We start from the raw sequence: 18,258 nt of genomic DNA on the forward strand, positions 1-18,258 counted from the left end.
TCAGGGCAGGGGAAGCATGTCACAAGTTCTAACGAAGTGCTCTTACGCATGCGCGAAAAGTTTCGCAGCCACTGCGAATCTCCGCACACCGTCAAAACATGCGGTCCACCAGTCTTGCTTGTTCCCGTGCCAAATTCGGCGTTCAATGGGTAGGTAGATGCCCCGTTTAAATTTTAAGGCAGTAGAACAATAAAAAAAAAAATCCAAACGTCTGGGGCCAGCGGTTATGGAGGATTCTGCCTCCATCTCGTCATCGGTTTTTTCCTCGCCGCTCTGAATAGCTGCCTCCTCCTCTCCTCCTGGCCTTTGCAGTTCATATGTTCCTCATAGTCAGCACGAGAGTACGTGAGGTGTTGACAACGGTCAGGGATACCGGTTTGTGATCTCAGGGTCCATGATTGCTGTGCTATGGCGTTTGCTCAATGCACTCACGAAAAACGCGCCAAAGGGTTGGTCTGCTGCCCTACACAAAGGGAGGGGTGAGGCTGTAACCCACACCACCCGGGGCAATGTTTTTCTGGCCGCATCAGGCACTGTGCTCTCACACGGAAGTGGGAACTATGGATAAGCTGAGGAACAGCTACCCACAGTGCACCGCTCCTGAAATCGATGGTAGCCTTGGACCATGGACACAAGCAATCGATTTTGTGATCGCATTGTGGACGCGCAAAACCGATTTTATAACATCGGTTTCGTAATATCGGTTTAAACTACTTCGAAATAATCGTGCAGTGTAGACGTAGCCTTAAGTTTCTAAACGCTCTCGTCTCTCTCATCTCGCTGCATCTTTTTGAGCTGTTCTAGCTGTCTTTGATCTCACTGATACTCAGTGATTTCTTGGTGACCTGTAGAATTAATGCCTTTGATCCCCTTCAGATCGTTCTTGAGCAGATTTGCCTGTTCCCGTGTCCATAAGTACCTGTTTTACTTCCTTGGTTGCGAAATAGACATATACCTGTCCTTCCATTTAAAGGTTAGTCTAAATGTAAGCCCCCATTTGTATCGTATATTGTTCTTTCTAATAATTGTGGTTTTGTGATATAACTCTCTTTACTTTCTAAGGGTTGAGGTTGTCACATCTGGGAAAATGTGTAAGAATCTTAAGTGGTTCCACTCTTTCCCTCATTGCCCTCAGTATTTTATTCTTGTCTTGACAGTAGTGTAGATGGACAATCACAGCTCTTGTTCTGGAGCCTGCTTGGGGCATGGGGAAAAGGGATATGTCAGCCCACTTAGTATGAACGTGACATTTATTGCCCAGTTTTAATGTGCCATGGCATATATCATCCAATGTGTTCAGCAACTTCCTTCCTTCAGTCTCCTCTGGAAAAACCTTTAATCCTCATGTTATTCCTATATTCTCTATTTTCCCTGTCCTCCACCATTAATTCTATTTCTTTTTCTCTTCTCCCCCCCCCCAATTATTTGGATTCTTTCATCTAGGTTGGTAATGCAGTGTGATTGCTCATTTATTTCATTTTCCCTATCTGATATTTTCCCATTAACCTAATTAATTTCATTTTCCATCTTTTTAATGCAGGTTTGGATCTCTTCCCTCATCTTCTTCTTGACCTTTTTGATTTCTAACAGCAGGTCCCCCAAGTCAGCCTTAGTGACTGGAACATCTCCATCTGCCTCCATAGTTTGTTTGCTGGAGGCAGAGTTACTCTTTCATGACCTTGTTGTTGTTTCTGGTGGGGAACAGATCTTCGTATTGGATGATTTCTTTCATTTCCCAGACATCTAGATCTTCTCTTCCTCCTTGTCTGTTGCTCCTCTCGCAAGATGACTGCTGCCACATTTCTCTTTTGTTTGCTTGACCTTTCCAGTATGACTGTTGTTACACTTCCTCCCCCAGCCACAACAGTACAATTGTAATTATTATTTTTTAATCTTGTTGCACTCGCACACTGTCTTTTTACAGGCTAATTAGGGTCCAGTTCAAGATCTCAAAGTTTACAGAGTCGTTTTTAATATGTTCTGCGAGCTGATGGCACTGGATTTTGTTGCTGGGTTTTCTCCCCACCAAGATATTGAATCCAGCCTTGGCTGCCGGTAGCTTCACCTGGCAGAAGGGTTACACAGCAATGGAGCTGTGTAAGAAGGAACTCGAGCAGTACACAGACCTGACCGTGCCAGGACAACAATTGCAGGAAAATAGAACTTTTACTTTACCTTACTGGGGAAGAAGGCAGAGAGGTCTGCAGCACTTTGAATCAAAGGACTGGCTGGGGTTAAGATAATTGCAGATGATATCCTCATTGTAGGTGAAGGGAGTAATGATACAGAAGCTGAATGTATGTTAAACTGAATAGATGGAACTTTTTTAAACCCTGTGCATTGCTCTGTCCATGTGACTGCACTGCTTCCAGGCCAACGCCTCACATCTCCTATTTTCCTGGTGTCCTCTCTCAATAACGGTGAACATGGGCCCTCCGATTCCAGTTCCACTGATCACAAGATACATGCTGCCCACTTTACTCCTGAGGTGGAGTGGATATGACTGGTTCTGAAGGCTCATCTTTCTTTTGCAGATCTTCAGGCAACTTATTTTAAAGGTGGCCAATGTATACTGGCAGTGAAACAATCTGAGCAGTTTTCCAATAACCCTTATGAATTTGTCTTTTGATGTCAGTTTGGTAATTAATCTCATGTATGTTTCACTGTGTATCATACCATCTGAATGAGATTCAGGGCTTACAACCTGTGGATCTCACCAGAGCAACCTACAGATCACAATTTATTATTTTTTCTTTCCTTTTGGTTGAATTCTACCATGATAAAAGTGATTATATTGCTCTCTTAATGCATTGTTCTGTTTTATTTCTAAAAGATGCTACCTAATTCTTCTCCTAGATATCAAAGTCATACGTTCTCTGTCAGAGGTTTTACAGTCTATTAGCAATTTAAAATGAAATATAGTACCAGAAAGTATTGTTACCACATGAATACTTTCTTTGCTTGGGTACTTTTCTTCTGCTCCACTGGATCCTACCACAGCCAAGATGATAGTCTAAAATGGCAGATAAAACACTGGGACTAGGATCCAGGATTTTTTGTTTTAATCCCAGCCCTGCCACTCATTGCATAGCCCTAGCAAAGACATTAACTTGGAGTTTTAATTTCTCTATCTGTAAACCAGGGACACTATGGCTTACCTAATAAGGGTGTTCTGAGGATGAGATGCTTTGGAAATATAAAGCACTAAGCAGAGATGAGTCCAACTCAGAAAGTGGAGATTAGTGACAAACTACTCTAGAGTTTGGGTTGTTCAGATGTGGGGCTGAATTCTGTTCTTTTGTCAGCCTAAATCTGGAGGAAATCCATTAATTTCAGGACATTTCTGTAAAACAGATTCTCACTCCCCAGGTTTTGGTTCAAGCTAGTCTCTGGTGGCAGTAATTATAGACCACATTCTCAAGTCTATATGACTAAAGTTAGGTGCCTAAATAATTAATTATGAGTCTAAATAGCAATTTAAGTGTCCTGCAGAGTTAAAAGCCTGAGACATCAAAGTCCGAAAATATGGCTGTCCCATTTTGGCCTAATGGACTTCAAGTTTCATATTTTAGGTTTCTAGAGTTAGAGTTTTTTGGAGAGGAGGAGTAAGTGGCAGTAAGTGGGGCTCAAATATTAGGAATTCTAAGGCACACAGCACTAAGAAATGAGATTGTGAAGAGGAGTTTACTCACCCTGTGCAGTAACTGAGGTTTTTTGAGATGAGTGTCCCTGTAGGTGCTCCACTCCAGGCATTGGTGTGTCCCTGAGCCTTCGTTCGGAGATTTTTACAGCAGTACTCATACCAGTCACGCACACGCAGAGCCTGCCTCCCCTCCCCCTGCTCTGAGTGTACCTTAATAGTACAGTTGCACGACCGGTCTCCTCAGTTCCTTCTCTACAATGAAGGCCACCCCAACTCCAAAGTAGAGGGGAGGAGGAGGGGTAGTGGAACACCCACAAGGACTCATCTTGAAAAACATCAGTTACGGGACAAGGTGAGTAACCTCCTCTTCAAGAAAGAGAGAGGTGCCCCTGTGGGTCTTCCACTCCAAGTGACTTAAAAGCAGTGTATCTCAAGGAGGTAGGAACTTTGGATTTGGTAGGAATGCAGTAGATAATACAGCTCTGTCTAATCATGTATCAGAAAGAGGGCCTTGAGTAAGGGCATAACACTTAACAAATGTCTGTTCAGAAGTCCAAGTGGCCACCTTATAGATGTCAGCCAGAGGAGCTTTGCATAGAAAAGCCACAGAGATAGCCACAGATCTAGGTGAGTGAGTTCTGATGCTGGCTGGAAGCGCAACTTTCTTTATCTGATAGCTCAGTCAGATACACTCAGAAATCCAGTCTGAAAGTCTCTGGGTAGAAATAAGTGTCCCTTTGGAGTGCTCTGCAATGGAGACAAAGAGTCTAAAAGAGTTCCTAAAGGGCTTGGTTCTATCCAACTAGAAGAACAAAACCCTGCATACATTTAACTTATGCTTTGTGGATTCAAAAAAGAGTTTGCATGTGGTTTAGGAAAGAAGGTTGGTAGGTGTATCAGCTCATTGATGTGGAATGACAAATGCACCTTTGGAAGAAATTCAGGGTGTAATCGGAGGGTAACATTGTTCTTAAAAAATAGTGTGTACGGTGGGTCTGCCATGAGAGCTGCTAGTTCTCCTGCCCGTCTGGCGGAGGTGATTGTCACTAAGAATGCTGTTTTCATAGAGAAGTGTAAGAGGGAGCAAGTGGCTAGGGGCTCAAATGGTTGTTGAGTTAAGCAGGATAATACTACGTGAAGGTCTACTGAGGGGTAGGAGGTTTAATGTCCAAGTTTAGAGATTGGAGACCTTTGAGAAAACGCTTGGTGATTGGATGAGAAAAAACAGAGGTATTGTCGATCTTCTCATGAAAAGTTGTAATAGCAGCTAAGTGGACTTTGATGGAGCTGAAAGAAAGGCCAGATTTCTTTAGATCTAATAGGTAGTCAAGTATGGGTAGAAGAGGTGCAGAAGTAGGAGGAAGTTGTATAGTTGAGCACCATTGCTTGAATCACTTCCACTTTCGGATGCAAGTAGATTGTGTTCTGCTATGTAGGAGCACTCTTTGAACCTGCCCAGAGCATGCTAGTTCATTTTGGGAGAACCATGTAGGAACCAAGCTTTGAGGTGAAGCATGGACAGGTTGGGGTAAAAAATCGTCCGTGTTGCTGCAATAGAAGGTTCAGAGTAAGCGGCTACCAAATTGGTGGGCGAATTGACATTCTGGTGAGGAACGGAAATGACGGTTGTCTGAGCCACAACAGGGCAATCAGAATTACCGTGGCACGATCTGTTCGTATCTTTGTCACAACTCTGTGGAGAACTGGTATTGGGAGAAAAGCATACACTAAGTGTTGAGCCCATGAGATCAGGAATGCATCTCCTAGGGAATGTTTGTCCAATCCTGCTCTGGAGCAAAATTTGGAACATTTATTGTTCTTCACAGTCGAGAAGAGGTCTAGGATTGGATAGCCCCAAACACAGAATATATTGTGTATGATTGTGTCATTTATCTCCCATTTGTGATCCCAGGGAAAATGTCTGCTTAGTTCATCTGTGGTGGTATTCAGGGCCCCAGGAAGATAGGCGGCTGATATCCGGATGTTGTTCGCGAGGCGACAATTCCAGAGCTTCGTGGCTTCTGTGCAAAGTGAGTGAGATCAAGCCCCTCCCTGCCTGTTGACATAGAACATGCATGCAGTGTTGTCTGTCATTATCCAAACATGTTGGTTCTGAATGAATGGGAGGAAATGATGGCAGGAATTGTGTATGGCTCACAGTTCTAGGATGTTTATGTGTAGGGAGGCTTCAGTGAAAGACCATAGCTGTGTGGTGGGATATGTGTGCTCCCCATCCCATGAGGGATGCATCGGTAGTAATTATGAGTGATGGGGAGTCCTGGAGAAAAGGGACTCCTGAGCAATGATTGGAGGGAACTCTCCACCATTAGAGTGAGTCTTAGACTCTGAAGAGTGTGGATAGAGGCTTGTTTAGAGTGAGTACGTACAGTCTGTAAACCGTGGCCAACCAAGCTTGGAAGCACCTCATGTATACACATGCATTTCTGACAATGAAAGAACACAAGTCCATGTGGCCTAACAGTTGCAAGCAGTCTTGTGCAGTGACCTGGGGACTTTTGCAAAGTTTTGTAACCAGGAGTTTTATGGTGTTGAAATGATTGAGCGAGAGAGACGCTATTCCCGTTCTGGAATCAAGGTGCGCTCCTAAGAACTCCAGTTATTGGGTTGGAGACAAGGTGGATTTGCTTTTGTTTATTTGTAGGCCCAGGGAAAGGTAGCAAGTGATGGAAAGCTGCATGGATCGAAGAGCTTCATCAAGTGTTGAGGCTTTGAGGAGACAATCGTCGAGGTAAGGAAATATTATAACCCCCCGTTTCCTGACATGGGCAGTAACCATGGCTAGGAGTTTGGAGAAAACTCGGGGGGTGGTAGATATGCCGAAAGGCAACACTCTGTATTGAAAATGTGTCAGAGGATAAAATGAAGAAAATGTCTGTGGGCTGGGTGAATAGTCACATGAAAATAGGCGTCCTGTAGGTTGAGGGCTGAAAACCAATCGCCCTGATCCAGTGCTGGGATTATGGTGGTGAGGATAATCATTTTGAACTTTTGCTTTTTGATAAATTTGTTTAGCCACCTGAGGTCGAGGATCGGTTGCCCTCCCTCAGTTTTCTTTTCTGTTAAGTAATGGGAATAGAAACCTTTCCCTCTGTGTTGTTCAGGCACAATTTCTACTGCCTCCAATTGAAGGAGATGTTGTACTTCTTGGAGGAGCAGCTGCTCGTGAGAGGGGTCCCTGAAGAGGGACAGGGAGGGTGGATGAGTGGGAGGCGGGGAGAGGAAAGGGATGGAATAGCCAACTGTGACGACCTCTAAAGCCCACTTGTCGGTGGTAATAGTTTGCCATTGATGGGAGAATGTGTAATGGCGATGACAAAAATAGGGGTAGGCAGTGTAAGCGCTGAAGTGGGAATATTGTTTTCTATACCTTCGACCAAGGCTTCAAATTTGCTTATTGGTTGGAGGGGGTTGAGACGCTGCCAAGGAGTTGGGACTGCAGCGTTGGTATCTGGGTCTCTGGCATTGCTGTTGCTCATGAGTTCTATTGCTGGGTGTATATGGGGTAGCATGGTCACTGTTAGGCTGGTATCTATATTGTTGCCTTCTGGTCGTAAGGGTTTGAATTCCTGGAGACCAGAGGGTTGCCCTGGAGTCCTTCATGGAGTGGAGTACGTCATTGTGGTGGAGGCAAACAGTTAATCACAGTCAAAGGGGAGATCCTCAATGGTACTCTGGACCTCCTGGGGGAAAGGAAGAGGATGAGAGCCATGACCCTTGGCATATCATGACTGCTGTGACGGTGAACTGTGCCGCAGTATTGACCACACTCAGGGCAGCTTGAAGAGCAGTGCAGGGGAGGATTTGTCCCTCGGAAACTATGGCTGTAAATTGTTGTTTCTTTTCTTCTGGAATGTGATCAATAAAGTCCATGAATTTATTGTAATTTTTGTGGCCGTACTTTGCTAGAACAGCTGTATAATTAGCAATGCAAAACTGCAATGTGGAAGAAGCATATACCTTACATCTGACAAGGACAGTGAGCAATTAGATCTGCTCGGAAGGGGTGGAACGGGGAAACTGGTGTTTGTTCTTTTGGTTAACTGTGTCAACTACCAGTGAGTTTGACACTGAGTGACTAAAAAGGAATTCCGAGCCCTTGGAAGGAATAAAGTACTTTCGGTCCGCTCTCTTACAGGTAGGTAGGCTTGCAGATGGGGTTTGCCAAATGGCCGTGGCAGATTCTAAAAGGGCTGCGTTGCTAGGTAATGCAATTCTAGAAGAAGAGGGCTGCAGGATATTGGTTAGCTCATGCTCCAGTTCAGGGACGTGTTCCAGGTTAATTCTTAGCTCACTGGCAACAGGGCCGCCTGGTGTTTTTTGGGGCCCCTGGAACGGGGTCCTTCACTTGCTCCGGGGACCCCAGAAAACTCTCATGGGGCCCGGACCCCCAGAGCTTCTTCCACTCTGGATCTTCGGCGGCAATTCAGCAGTGGGGGGTCCTTCCGCTCCGGGACCCACTGCCGAAGTGCTCTGATTGGCAACTCTTTTAAACAGGTCTTGAAATTTTGAGACGTCACCCAAAGACATTGGGGGAGGAGGAGGAAATGTTTCATCAGGTGGAACAACTGGTTCTACCAGGTTAGAGGCAGGCTGTGCTTGCTCTTGCGGTTGTGACAGGGCTGCCTGGTGTCTGGAGTCAGTGGCAGGGTCATCAGCTGGTGGTACCGAGCCGGTTTCACGCCTGGCTGCGGTGGTATAATGAGCGTGGTCCCGAGTATAAGGAGTCCATGGAGCCCAATATTGCCAATGTGGTGGGAAGAGCATGAGTGGTGCCATCCAGGGCCCTCGGAGTAGGACAAGGCAGCTTTTCTATGACCTCTCTTGATTGGAGTCTGTGGACAGGAGATCTGATAAGGTGAAAAATTCTCCCTGCAGCCCAGATTCCTCATCACTGGAGGAAAACTGTGCGGACCTTGCCTGAGTGTCCAGAGAGAAACAGGTGTTAAGTAGGAGTGACTGCAAGACAGGTGACACCAGGAGGTCCCTTGAGTATGTGAATTGCGGTGTCGCAGTGCCTCTGTGAGGGGAGGGCTGAGCAAGAGGAATTTGTTGTGAGGAGGTGTTTCTCTGCATTATGTCACTGCCGTCTAGCTCAAAGGCTGACAGGGCCAGGAGAGTGAGAGGAGCCTGCTAGGGGTCAGACAGGCTAGTATGTGTTGGCACTACTTTCACTGCGGTGCTGAATGGTACCATGTGAAAGGCAGGCAACTGAAAGCCTGAAGCCTAGTGGTTAGTGCGACCGCTGCAGCCACAGGCGGTTTTCGCACAGCGCCAGAGGAGCCCAGCACATCAGAGGTACTCAGCTGGGGGAACACGGGAGGGAAGCAGTACTCAAAGAAGGATTTTTCTCGAGAATACCCTTTGCAGGTGAGAGAGTGATTTTTTTTTGAAGTTTTCTTTTGTCTCTTTGAAGCGGGAGGGCTGTGGTGTACAGCAGAATCAGAGCCCAGGTCTGAGACTGATCCGAGAGATTTTTGCAGCAGGAGTAGTTTTAGCCAGAGCTCCCTGTCTTTGCATGTCCTGGATTTCAAATTGCTACAGTGGGCACATTTCTGGTGGATGTGGGAGTGCCTCAAACATTTTATACATTTAGAGTGGCCATCTGAAAAAGGGATGGCATCATTAGAGTTAGAGCAGCGCTTAAAACCTGGAGAGCCAGGCATGTCGGAAGGTTTTTGGGGGGTGTTTTGTTTTGAAGAGAAGAGAAGAGAAGATACCGGTAAGCTAAACTAAGAGGGAAAAAAGTTGAACAAGGGAGAGAAGAAATTCTCTACTGAGTCTGCTGAGCTCCATCTCAGGGCGGGGACAGTAGAGAAGGAATTGAGGAGACCGGTCGCACACACATACTATTAACATACACTCAGAGCAGGGGGGCAGGCTCTGCCCTTGCATGACCAGTATGAGTACTGCTGTAAAAATCTCCGAGCGAAGCCAAAGGGATGCATCAACACCTGGAGTGGAGCATCCACAGGGACATCTCTTGAAGAAGAATCTAATTTTCCACTGCTCTGCACCTTGTGTGGGCATTTACAGGTGTGCAAAGCAGTAGGTGTAAAATGCTAACAAATGAGAACAATCATGTTTTCACAATCACTATACAAAGGTATCAGTACCTGCACAAGGTCCTGGCCAGTGGGGAATGAGGTTCAACTTCACTACTGGATCAAGTATTAGCTTATAAACTGACTGATTCCAGATCACATATCTGGGCTAAGAGAAATGGGAATCTGGAGAATTTCACACCAAGATCAACATTCCAGAACATGGATATTATTTGTTCACACAGTACACAGAAGAATAAAGAGCATATATTCGCCTTCCAGGAAAAACAAAACAAAACTACTCTTTGTGTCCAGAAAGAGAGTCTTTGTGACAGCTCACTTCCCCACCCATGAGGAAGCTGCTTTTGCTGTGAAATGTTGAGGGGCTTTTACTGCTCAACTCACAGGCATTTTTTTCCTTGTGTAAATAAAATACAAGTGAAAGAGAAGGAAGCATTTTCCTATATAAGCTGGCTGGCCATCTGCATACATTTGATCTTTTATTCTTCTATGAATCCTGAAAGTTGCTGACAAAGACAGTTATGGAGATTTTTGTTCTTTTTTGGTTGTCTAATGAATGTTATTTGTTTTTAAATTTCTTCTGTTGCAAATTCCTCTTTAAAACAACAGATTAAAGGCTTTGTGGAAATAAATGGATTTGCAATAAACTAAAAGTTTCTGGGTGAAGATAAAAGGAGTAAAAATAGAGTTGACGTCATGGAAGGGTTCTACTATAGACTACCATATCAGGAAGTGGAAGTGGATGAGGCATTTTTAGAATAAACAATCGAAATATCCAAAACACAAGACCTAATAATAATGGGGGCTTTAATTACCCAGACATCTGTTGGCAAAGTAATACAGTAAAACACAAAATTTCTAGTAAGCTCTTGGGATGTATTGGGGACAATGTTTTGTTTCAGAAAGTTGAGGAAGTAACTGGGGGACAGCCATTTTAAACTTGATTCTGACCACTAGGAAGGAATTGGTAGAGAATCTGAAGGTGGAAGGCAATTTAGGTGAAAGTGACCATGACATGACAGATTCTAAGGAAAGGAAGAAGTGACAGCAGCATTATAAGGACAAGGGATTTCACAAAAAGCAGGCTTTAATAAACACAGAGGAGTGGTAGGTAAGGTGTCATGGGAAGAAAATTTAAGGGAAAAAGGAGTTCAGGAGAGCTAGCAGTGTCTTAAGGAGACAGTACTAAAGGCACAACTGCAAACTATCCTGATGAGAAGGAAAGACAGGAGGAATAGTAAGAGGCTAAAATGGCTCCCTCAGGAGCTCTTTAGTGACCTAAAAATCAGAAAGAAATCCTACAAAAGTGGAAACATGATTGAATTACTAAGGAGGAGTACAAAAGAATAGCAAAACCCTGTTGGAACAAAATCAGAAAGGCTAAGGCACAAGATGAGATTTAAGTAAGATATTAGGAAAAACTTTCTAACTATAATGGTAGTTAAGATCTGGAATAGGCTTCCAAGAAAGGTTGTAGAATCCCCACTTTTGGAAGTTTTTAAGAACAGTTTGGACAAACACCTGTCAGAGATGGCCTACGTTTACTTGGTTCTGCCTCAGTACCAGGGCCTGGACTTGACAACCTCTCAAAGTACTTTCCAGCCCTACATTTCTATGATTCTATGAAAATAAAATCATAGAGGAAAACAGTTAAAATGGTACATAGTACAAGTGACCTCTGTATTGTATTTCAAATGCCTCTGCTGTCTACTTTACACAAGTACAGGTCAGGGATCTCCTACACCTCTCTGGCACCATCTACCTCCTCGAAACGACATGGATGGTTCTTCACGTGGCCAGCGTTGGCGAGGAGGTAGCATGTGCATAGGTCAGTGAGTTGTGAATGGGGGATGCACCTTCTTCCTGCCAGAAAGAGGGAACATAGCCTTAAAGCCCCTCCAAACTAGATAACCCTTTTGATGGTAGACCTTGGGCAGGAAGGGGATGTCAGGAAACATGGTTCAAATGTGGCCAACAGGGCCCCCATCCGAATAATTTGAGGGAAATGTTTCCTCCACCTACACCTTTTCTGTCAGTTATTTCCATGGGATGAGGCGATCTGACCCGGCCACATTAGTAGCAACACACATAAATACCTCCTGTATTAACTCACACCACCACACACAAGATCCAAGAATCTAAGATTCCCATCAGAACCCTAATCTTCTTGAGTCAAGAAGAAAGTAGTGACTATTCGATGACAGGCAGGAAGTTAATACTTCCTGTCCCGTTATGTGTCTATTAGTCCAGTTCTTCAGCATTCCAGTTGTGGTTCACTTTCTGGTAGCACTGAGGCATCAAGAGTTGCCTCACCATTTCTGGAAATAGATCAGCATTTGGTAAATTTTCCCTGACATACCGTAACATAAATACACACTAGCTTGCTTGCTACAAAGCAATGTAACAATATCCCTAGATTACTAGATGGTTAAAACTGTTGAACCAGTTGCTTAAACCAAATGGTTGCAAGGATCTCACTAGAAAGGATTCACCCTTTCTCTGTTACCTGTTCAGTACATTCTGATCAAGTCTTTTATTATAATGAACATGCTAGAGATTAATGTCATAATCTTATCATTAGGACCATGAATTTGATTTCTAAAGGAATCTGTATAAATCCTGGTATTTGAATAAAGCCAAATAAACCAGAATCCCTCAATACTGGCATGTATGATTTCTTTACTGGCTTTTCCCTTCTCTGGGCCTGAAGAACATTGGAAATGGTAAAATGCCACACTTTCTCGACCATCCAGGAACTAGAGTCCTGTTAAAAGACCAACTCTCCCACTTTTCCAGCCTCCTGAGGAACTCAAACTGCCTGTGGAAAAATATACATACAAACGGAGGTGTACAAATACAAATATGGAGCCTACACACACACACACACACGGGTGCACATTCCTTCGCCCCACCTCCCTCCACAACTGTCTGCTGCAGATATTTATAAAAAGGGTTTTTTAATTATTGTTCAGGCCTTGATCCTGTGGCATTGACAGCAGTGAAGTTTTATCCCTGGGAGCAGGATTTAGCCCTTTGTCAACAGTGAGTCTTTCACTCTAAAGCCATGTTTACAGAGTCCTGCGCAATACGAATATTACCTGCTGGCTCCTTTACGTCATTTTTAGCAACAACCGTACCTGGCAACTGGCCAGAGATAACTTAGAAAATCTTCCCTGGGCAAGTCATTGGATGTCCAGTGAGTTCAAAAATTAACCCAAATATTATTCTGTACAGTGGTCACTTAACTACAGTATTGGCAGCAGATATCTGAATTTCCACAATTTTTAAAAATGCTCTGCAGCTCAGCAAGCTCTTGAGCCTAAACTTACTTCTGCCTCATAATAGATCAAATTCTTCTCCCTTTTGTACTGGTGTATGTCAGTGTAGCTGAGGTCAGAGACTGACCCTGTATATTTCTATTAAAAAAAAAATAGAGCAACCTCTTTTCAAATTAAGGGCCAGTTCAACATCTGAGTGAATGAAATATAGTGTATTTTTACCAATGCAAATCATTGGTTTTATAAAAACCTCAAAGAAATTAAATTATCTAATTAACCACGTGGAGTATGTGAACATTGACTCAAAGTTTAATGCTTGTAGAGAGTTTTCTGTTATACATGACATTGGCCTCCAGATGACCTCTGTAACAGAAAATAAGCCTCCACAACATTATGATCCATTTGAAAATAAAACTTCAGCATTTACATACAGTCATATCAAATACATATTGTACCTTTTGCTGTCTGTTGATTCCATAAGATTTGGAAAGTTCTAAAAGAACGTTGTCTGGTTGCTGGCTGCAGTGTCCTAGAATTTATACTGTGAAGCAAGGGCACTGAGCAACTGGTGATGCACCGCACTAGACCAGCCATCCCAGCAAATCCTGAGGACAGAACACTCCTCTGTGCCCTTGATGTTGGTCCAGTTGCCCTGTAGATATAAAAGCTGTATTGAAACCAAGTTGCCTGATTAACCCGGCTCAAATCTGTATAGTTTAAGGTCACCCCATGTTAGGGGCAAGAAAAAAACTCAGCAATATTACTGAGTAATTAATATTACTGTAGAATGACTGAGTACAAGGCCTTTGCATCAGGTGATGCATGTGGAATTGAAAGCTGATGACTTGCCTAGGCACTCTGCCAGGTCACTGAACCAGCCAGACTTGAGCTATGTCCAAAATTACAAACAAATTGGGCAAAAGCTTGCACTAGATTGTCCTGATGTTTAATTCCGCAATCCAGTATAATTACTTTATTTCCAACAGGAGTTTACTCAGACTACTCAAAAAAAAAAAAATCTTACACCACCAGACTGGTATGTGCAAAGGAACAACCTGCTCATACTGAAGAAGTTTCTGCTTTTCATTGAGGACTACTCACTGATTGAATTTCTGAGAGATATAATAGTAAAATGAAACAATGAGTTCCATACTCATACCACATAGCATTACATGAAAATAAAGTCTCAATAATAGAAGTTAGAACATAGCTGGCAAAGGGTTCTTGCTGCACAGTCGATAGATCACTGCGGTCTCTTTAAAACTCATTTGCCTCCAAACACCAGTCTACTGACATCATGGTTGCATGTGGTATACGTCATATATTACACTCACACATGTTCATTGGTCTTACACTGACATTTTTATCTGGGTCGTTTTAATCAGTTTAAAAGCAAATATCTTGGCTTTGTTTTACTTCATTTGGTAGCTGTCAGAAAGGAAAACAAACCCCAGGTACACTGTTACTGCAAACAGTAAGATTTGTAGGAGTCATTAGAAATCTATGCTGGGCAAACTTAGAGCGGGGGAAAGAGTCAGGTTCAAAATAGGAAGTGCAGGTGGCGGTACATTGCTAGAAACTCAGAGCACACCTGCAATCCCAGAATTCCTAATCACCACAACATAACTTTCAATATTCTGTGTTCTCTGTCCCAAATGCTCCATTCCAGTCTCACCCTTGAACCTGACCTCAGATCTCTGGATGAGAGATTATGGGGAGGATGCTTTCCTTCCCTGATGGTATGAGAGAGCATTGCTGGCCAACCCCAGGCAATCAAAAAATCTCGAGTCAGCCCCAAAATCATAAGATTGACCTGAAAAAAAAATCAGAAGTTTTTTTTTCAGAATAATACATTTTGGGTTTCTTTTATTTGCCTACTGGTTTGGGGGCCCTTGCATGTCACATTTTCAAGCTTTTGTCTGCAGCCAGGAGGGTTAGAACCTCTTTTAAATAAAAGCTGAGATTCTCATGTATTTACATGACTCCTGGAGCTGAGGCTTTAAGGACAAGAACAAATATTGTGCAACTTACAGTAAAATTGCTTGAGTTAGCAACACTGAATTCTCGGGGATGGGAAATAAAGGAAGAACACCATTCCATCACAACTCCCCCATCTGAATTGTGGCTTTACTTTAGACATCTACACTAGATTGACATGTGAGTAAAGGCACTGAGCTTTACCTTTCTCACTCCAGCTCCAGACTAATCAATCTAGTCAATGCATCCCAAAACATAGCACTAGGTTCTAAAGAATTTCAGTCCCTTTTCTTCTGATTGGACAAGAGCTTTAGAGAAACATTCTTCCCCCCGCCCCCAAACGCACCCCCAATCTCCCCTGCTGGCCCTTTTTCATTCCACTTCAACAGGGTGCAGGGAAGTGAAGGGCCTTGTGTCTTTCAGTACTGATCTTTAATGCTGTTAAGAATGGGATATGGATGTGTTTCCATTACACGCTTCTGTTTCTCCAGTGGTTTACAGAGTTCAGTCAGGCTGAAATTAAATTAAATTAAATTAAATTGTACAGGACATTAGTCCATAATGCAGGCCAGCAGCTTTCAGTAATGAAAAAAACACTGAAAGAAGTGGTTACTGTACAGTAATTACTACTTCTTGTACCACTAGCACATTCTGTATGCAATTACATGGAAAAATAATGTTAATTGTTAAGATTAATTAACCACATAACACACACCCACCACCCTGAAAATTCAGAGTTAAATACTTAGCAACTCCTTAAATGATAACTGCATTATGCTGGACCATTTGTTCATACACACACATACCATTAGGCAAATCTATATTCCAAAGGTGGCTTAACTGTGAGCAGAGCTATATACATATGTCATAGACTAAGTGTAGTTCATTATCAAAATATATGGTTCCAAAATTTGTTTTTTGGTAAATTATACATAAATCATGTATTAAAGCTTATTTTTTCACAATATCCTTCTTCTGAGGTCACTAAACAAGCAAAAAGACATACAATTAGCAGCTATAACACCGATTCCATAAACCAGCACAATACATTATTTATTTCAAGATTTACAAACCAAAATCTTGGAGCTGAACACACTGGAAATATAAATTGGCATCTCAGTTTTATATCTTGGGCCAACCTCTGCTTAGTGCTTATACAGAGCTCTACATTTTTAAAGCACTATAAAAAACATTAACTGGTTAGTTCTCACAACACTTCTGCAGTAAGCATTATGTCCATTTTACATGTGGGTTCACTGAGGCAGAGATGCTAAGATACTTCGGATAAGGCCACAAAGAGAGACAGCACTAAAGCAGGGATTAGAATACAGGGTTTCCTGGCTCCCATCCCTTTACATCAGATCTCTTGACCCATGTTGAATCTCGGACTATATTAATCTACCAAACTAACAGAATTTCTATTTCCTACCTATTTAACCTGGAAATAAACTTCCTCAGACAATCAGAACCAAGACCTGTTTCTCCTTTTCCAGATACAAATAAATAAATAAATAATACTAATAATTATTGTTATTAATAATAATAATCACAAAAATCAACCAAACAAAAAAATCCAACTGCTTATAGATAAGGGACAAATCCTGCGCTGACAGCCTCTTCATGCTTCACCCCGTAGGGATAAGGAACTATTGACCTAGAAAGAATCTGCAAAACTCAGATTTGGCACACAACACATTTGGTACCCACATATTACCTACATTCAGCTCTGCATGACAAAAAGAAAAATATTAATGTTCAGTCAAATTCAGCTATAGATTTTGGATTTACCCTCCCCTACAATAGCATGATAACCAGACAACACTGATTCATATGGCTGAAGGAAAAACAGCCTGATTGTTCTGAAAGTTTGGGCAAAGCTTTTCCAAATGTTATCCGTTTAACACCAAGCTGCTTGATGTGGCAGAGTTAGTTACCTATTTGATGTTTACATTTTCAGCAGACTGCTGATATCTGCAGTTCCTGGGTGCTAACATCCTTACATGAAAACCCCCCAAAAGGTCTCCCACAACTTTTCTGTTGCAGCCTTAACGTCTGTGGGAGATTTATAAGCCTATTTTGGATTAGTTTACAAGGCCTGATCATGATTTCTTTTACTGCAGGTTTGCACCATTCATTTCAGTGATGGTTCTCCTGATTTGCACCACATAACTTGGATCCGACACAGGCCCAGTGTGTAGGAACCTTATATTCATGCCCTAGTAGATTGCATTGTGACCCCTGATTTTGCAAGGTAGGGCAGCCTTGCCACATTTCACTCCTTGGGAAGGGGATTCCTTCATTTAGGGAGTAGTTTTAAAGAGAGACAGACACACCCTGCTCTTGGGCTGAAGGATTTTGCTGTGTGTTTGAGGGAGACATTTAAAATCTCATTCGCACGGACACAGCAGTCCTGGCCTTTGAAGAAGGGCACCAGCAGGGGTAAGACCCTTTTCCCCCATGAAAAAAGAGTTGACAGTGTACTAGCAGAGCCTGGAAAGGCAAGTGGGACATGCTGAAGAAAGAAGAGGAAGACTAAGGTAAGACTAACCTGAGATTGGTGTCCTTAGGAGTGAGCTCTGCCCCCCATGAGATACAAAGGACAGGCCAGGAGGGAAGCTGACAGTCAGTCAGTGACCTTCACACCAGCAGCTCACTGGCTGTGGGCACAAGTACATTTCTAAGGGCTATAAATAGGCACCATGTGATCTGAAGGCATGTTAAATTTGGCACTGGCAACATGAAGATTCTCACAGCTAAACACACAGAGGGGTTCCTGGCAGCCCGCCGATAGCCCTGACATTTGCAAACCTCCCTGCAACAGCTGGAGACTTCAACCTGCAATAACTAACCTAGCACCCAGCCCCATAGCACTGTCCTGGTAAGCCCAGTAGGGGGCAGAAGCCTCAGGTACTTACATGCAATGGTCCCTCTGCCCCAGGACCTAACTCATTGGGAAAATAAATACATTGTTTTGTGAGCTCCCTGCTCTGCCACCATGATGTTGACTTGTAGCAGTTGTTTCGCTTTGTCTGTCTTGCCTTTTTTCCTTTTGTTCAACAGAGAGTTAACCTATAAGATGCAATCAGACCTGGGGCTACGGTAAGGGTGAGTGGAAGTGGAGCTCTCTCTCCTTTCCCTGGCTTGGGGGGAGCAGAGCTTCTCCCCATAGAAACCCTCCTTAGCAGTGGCAGGGAAAGCTCTTCCTCTTGTTTCACACTACTTTAATCGCCAATCACATTGACATTTTCTTTTGCAATAGATGTTGTGAATGCTTTGA

General features: G+C 43.2%; 1 protein-coding gene across 1 annotated transcript in view; it reads right to left on the bottom strand.

Annotated features, from left to right (window-relative positions):
* LOC116814791 (NAD(P) transhydrogenase, mitochondrial-like) overlaps positions 1 to 17,627 on the bottom strand; it is a 99,402-nt gene extending 81,775 nt beyond the window's left edge. Inside the window, exons 1-2 of the mRNA XM_075069649.1 lie at positions 17,530 to 17,627; positions 13,460 to 13,656 (exon numbers count right to left, since the gene is read on the bottom strand). Of these exons, the coding sequence (XP_074925750.1) occupies positions 13,460 to 13,598 (139 nt within the window). The 5' untranslated portion in view covers positions 13,599 to 13,656; positions 17,530 to 17,627. The remainder of the gene's footprint in view (positions 1 to 13,459; positions 13,657 to 17,529) is intronic.
* Positions 17,628 to 18,258: the final 631 nt, after the last annotated feature.

The sequence above is a fragment of the Chelonoidis abingdonii genome, chromosome 9 (assembly GCF_003597395.2).
Source record: "Chelonoidis abingdonii isolate Lonesome George chromosome 9, CheloAbing_2.0, whole genome shotgun sequence".
NCBI lineage: Eukaryota > Metazoa > Chordata > Testudines > Testudinidae > Chelonoidis > Chelonoidis abingdonii.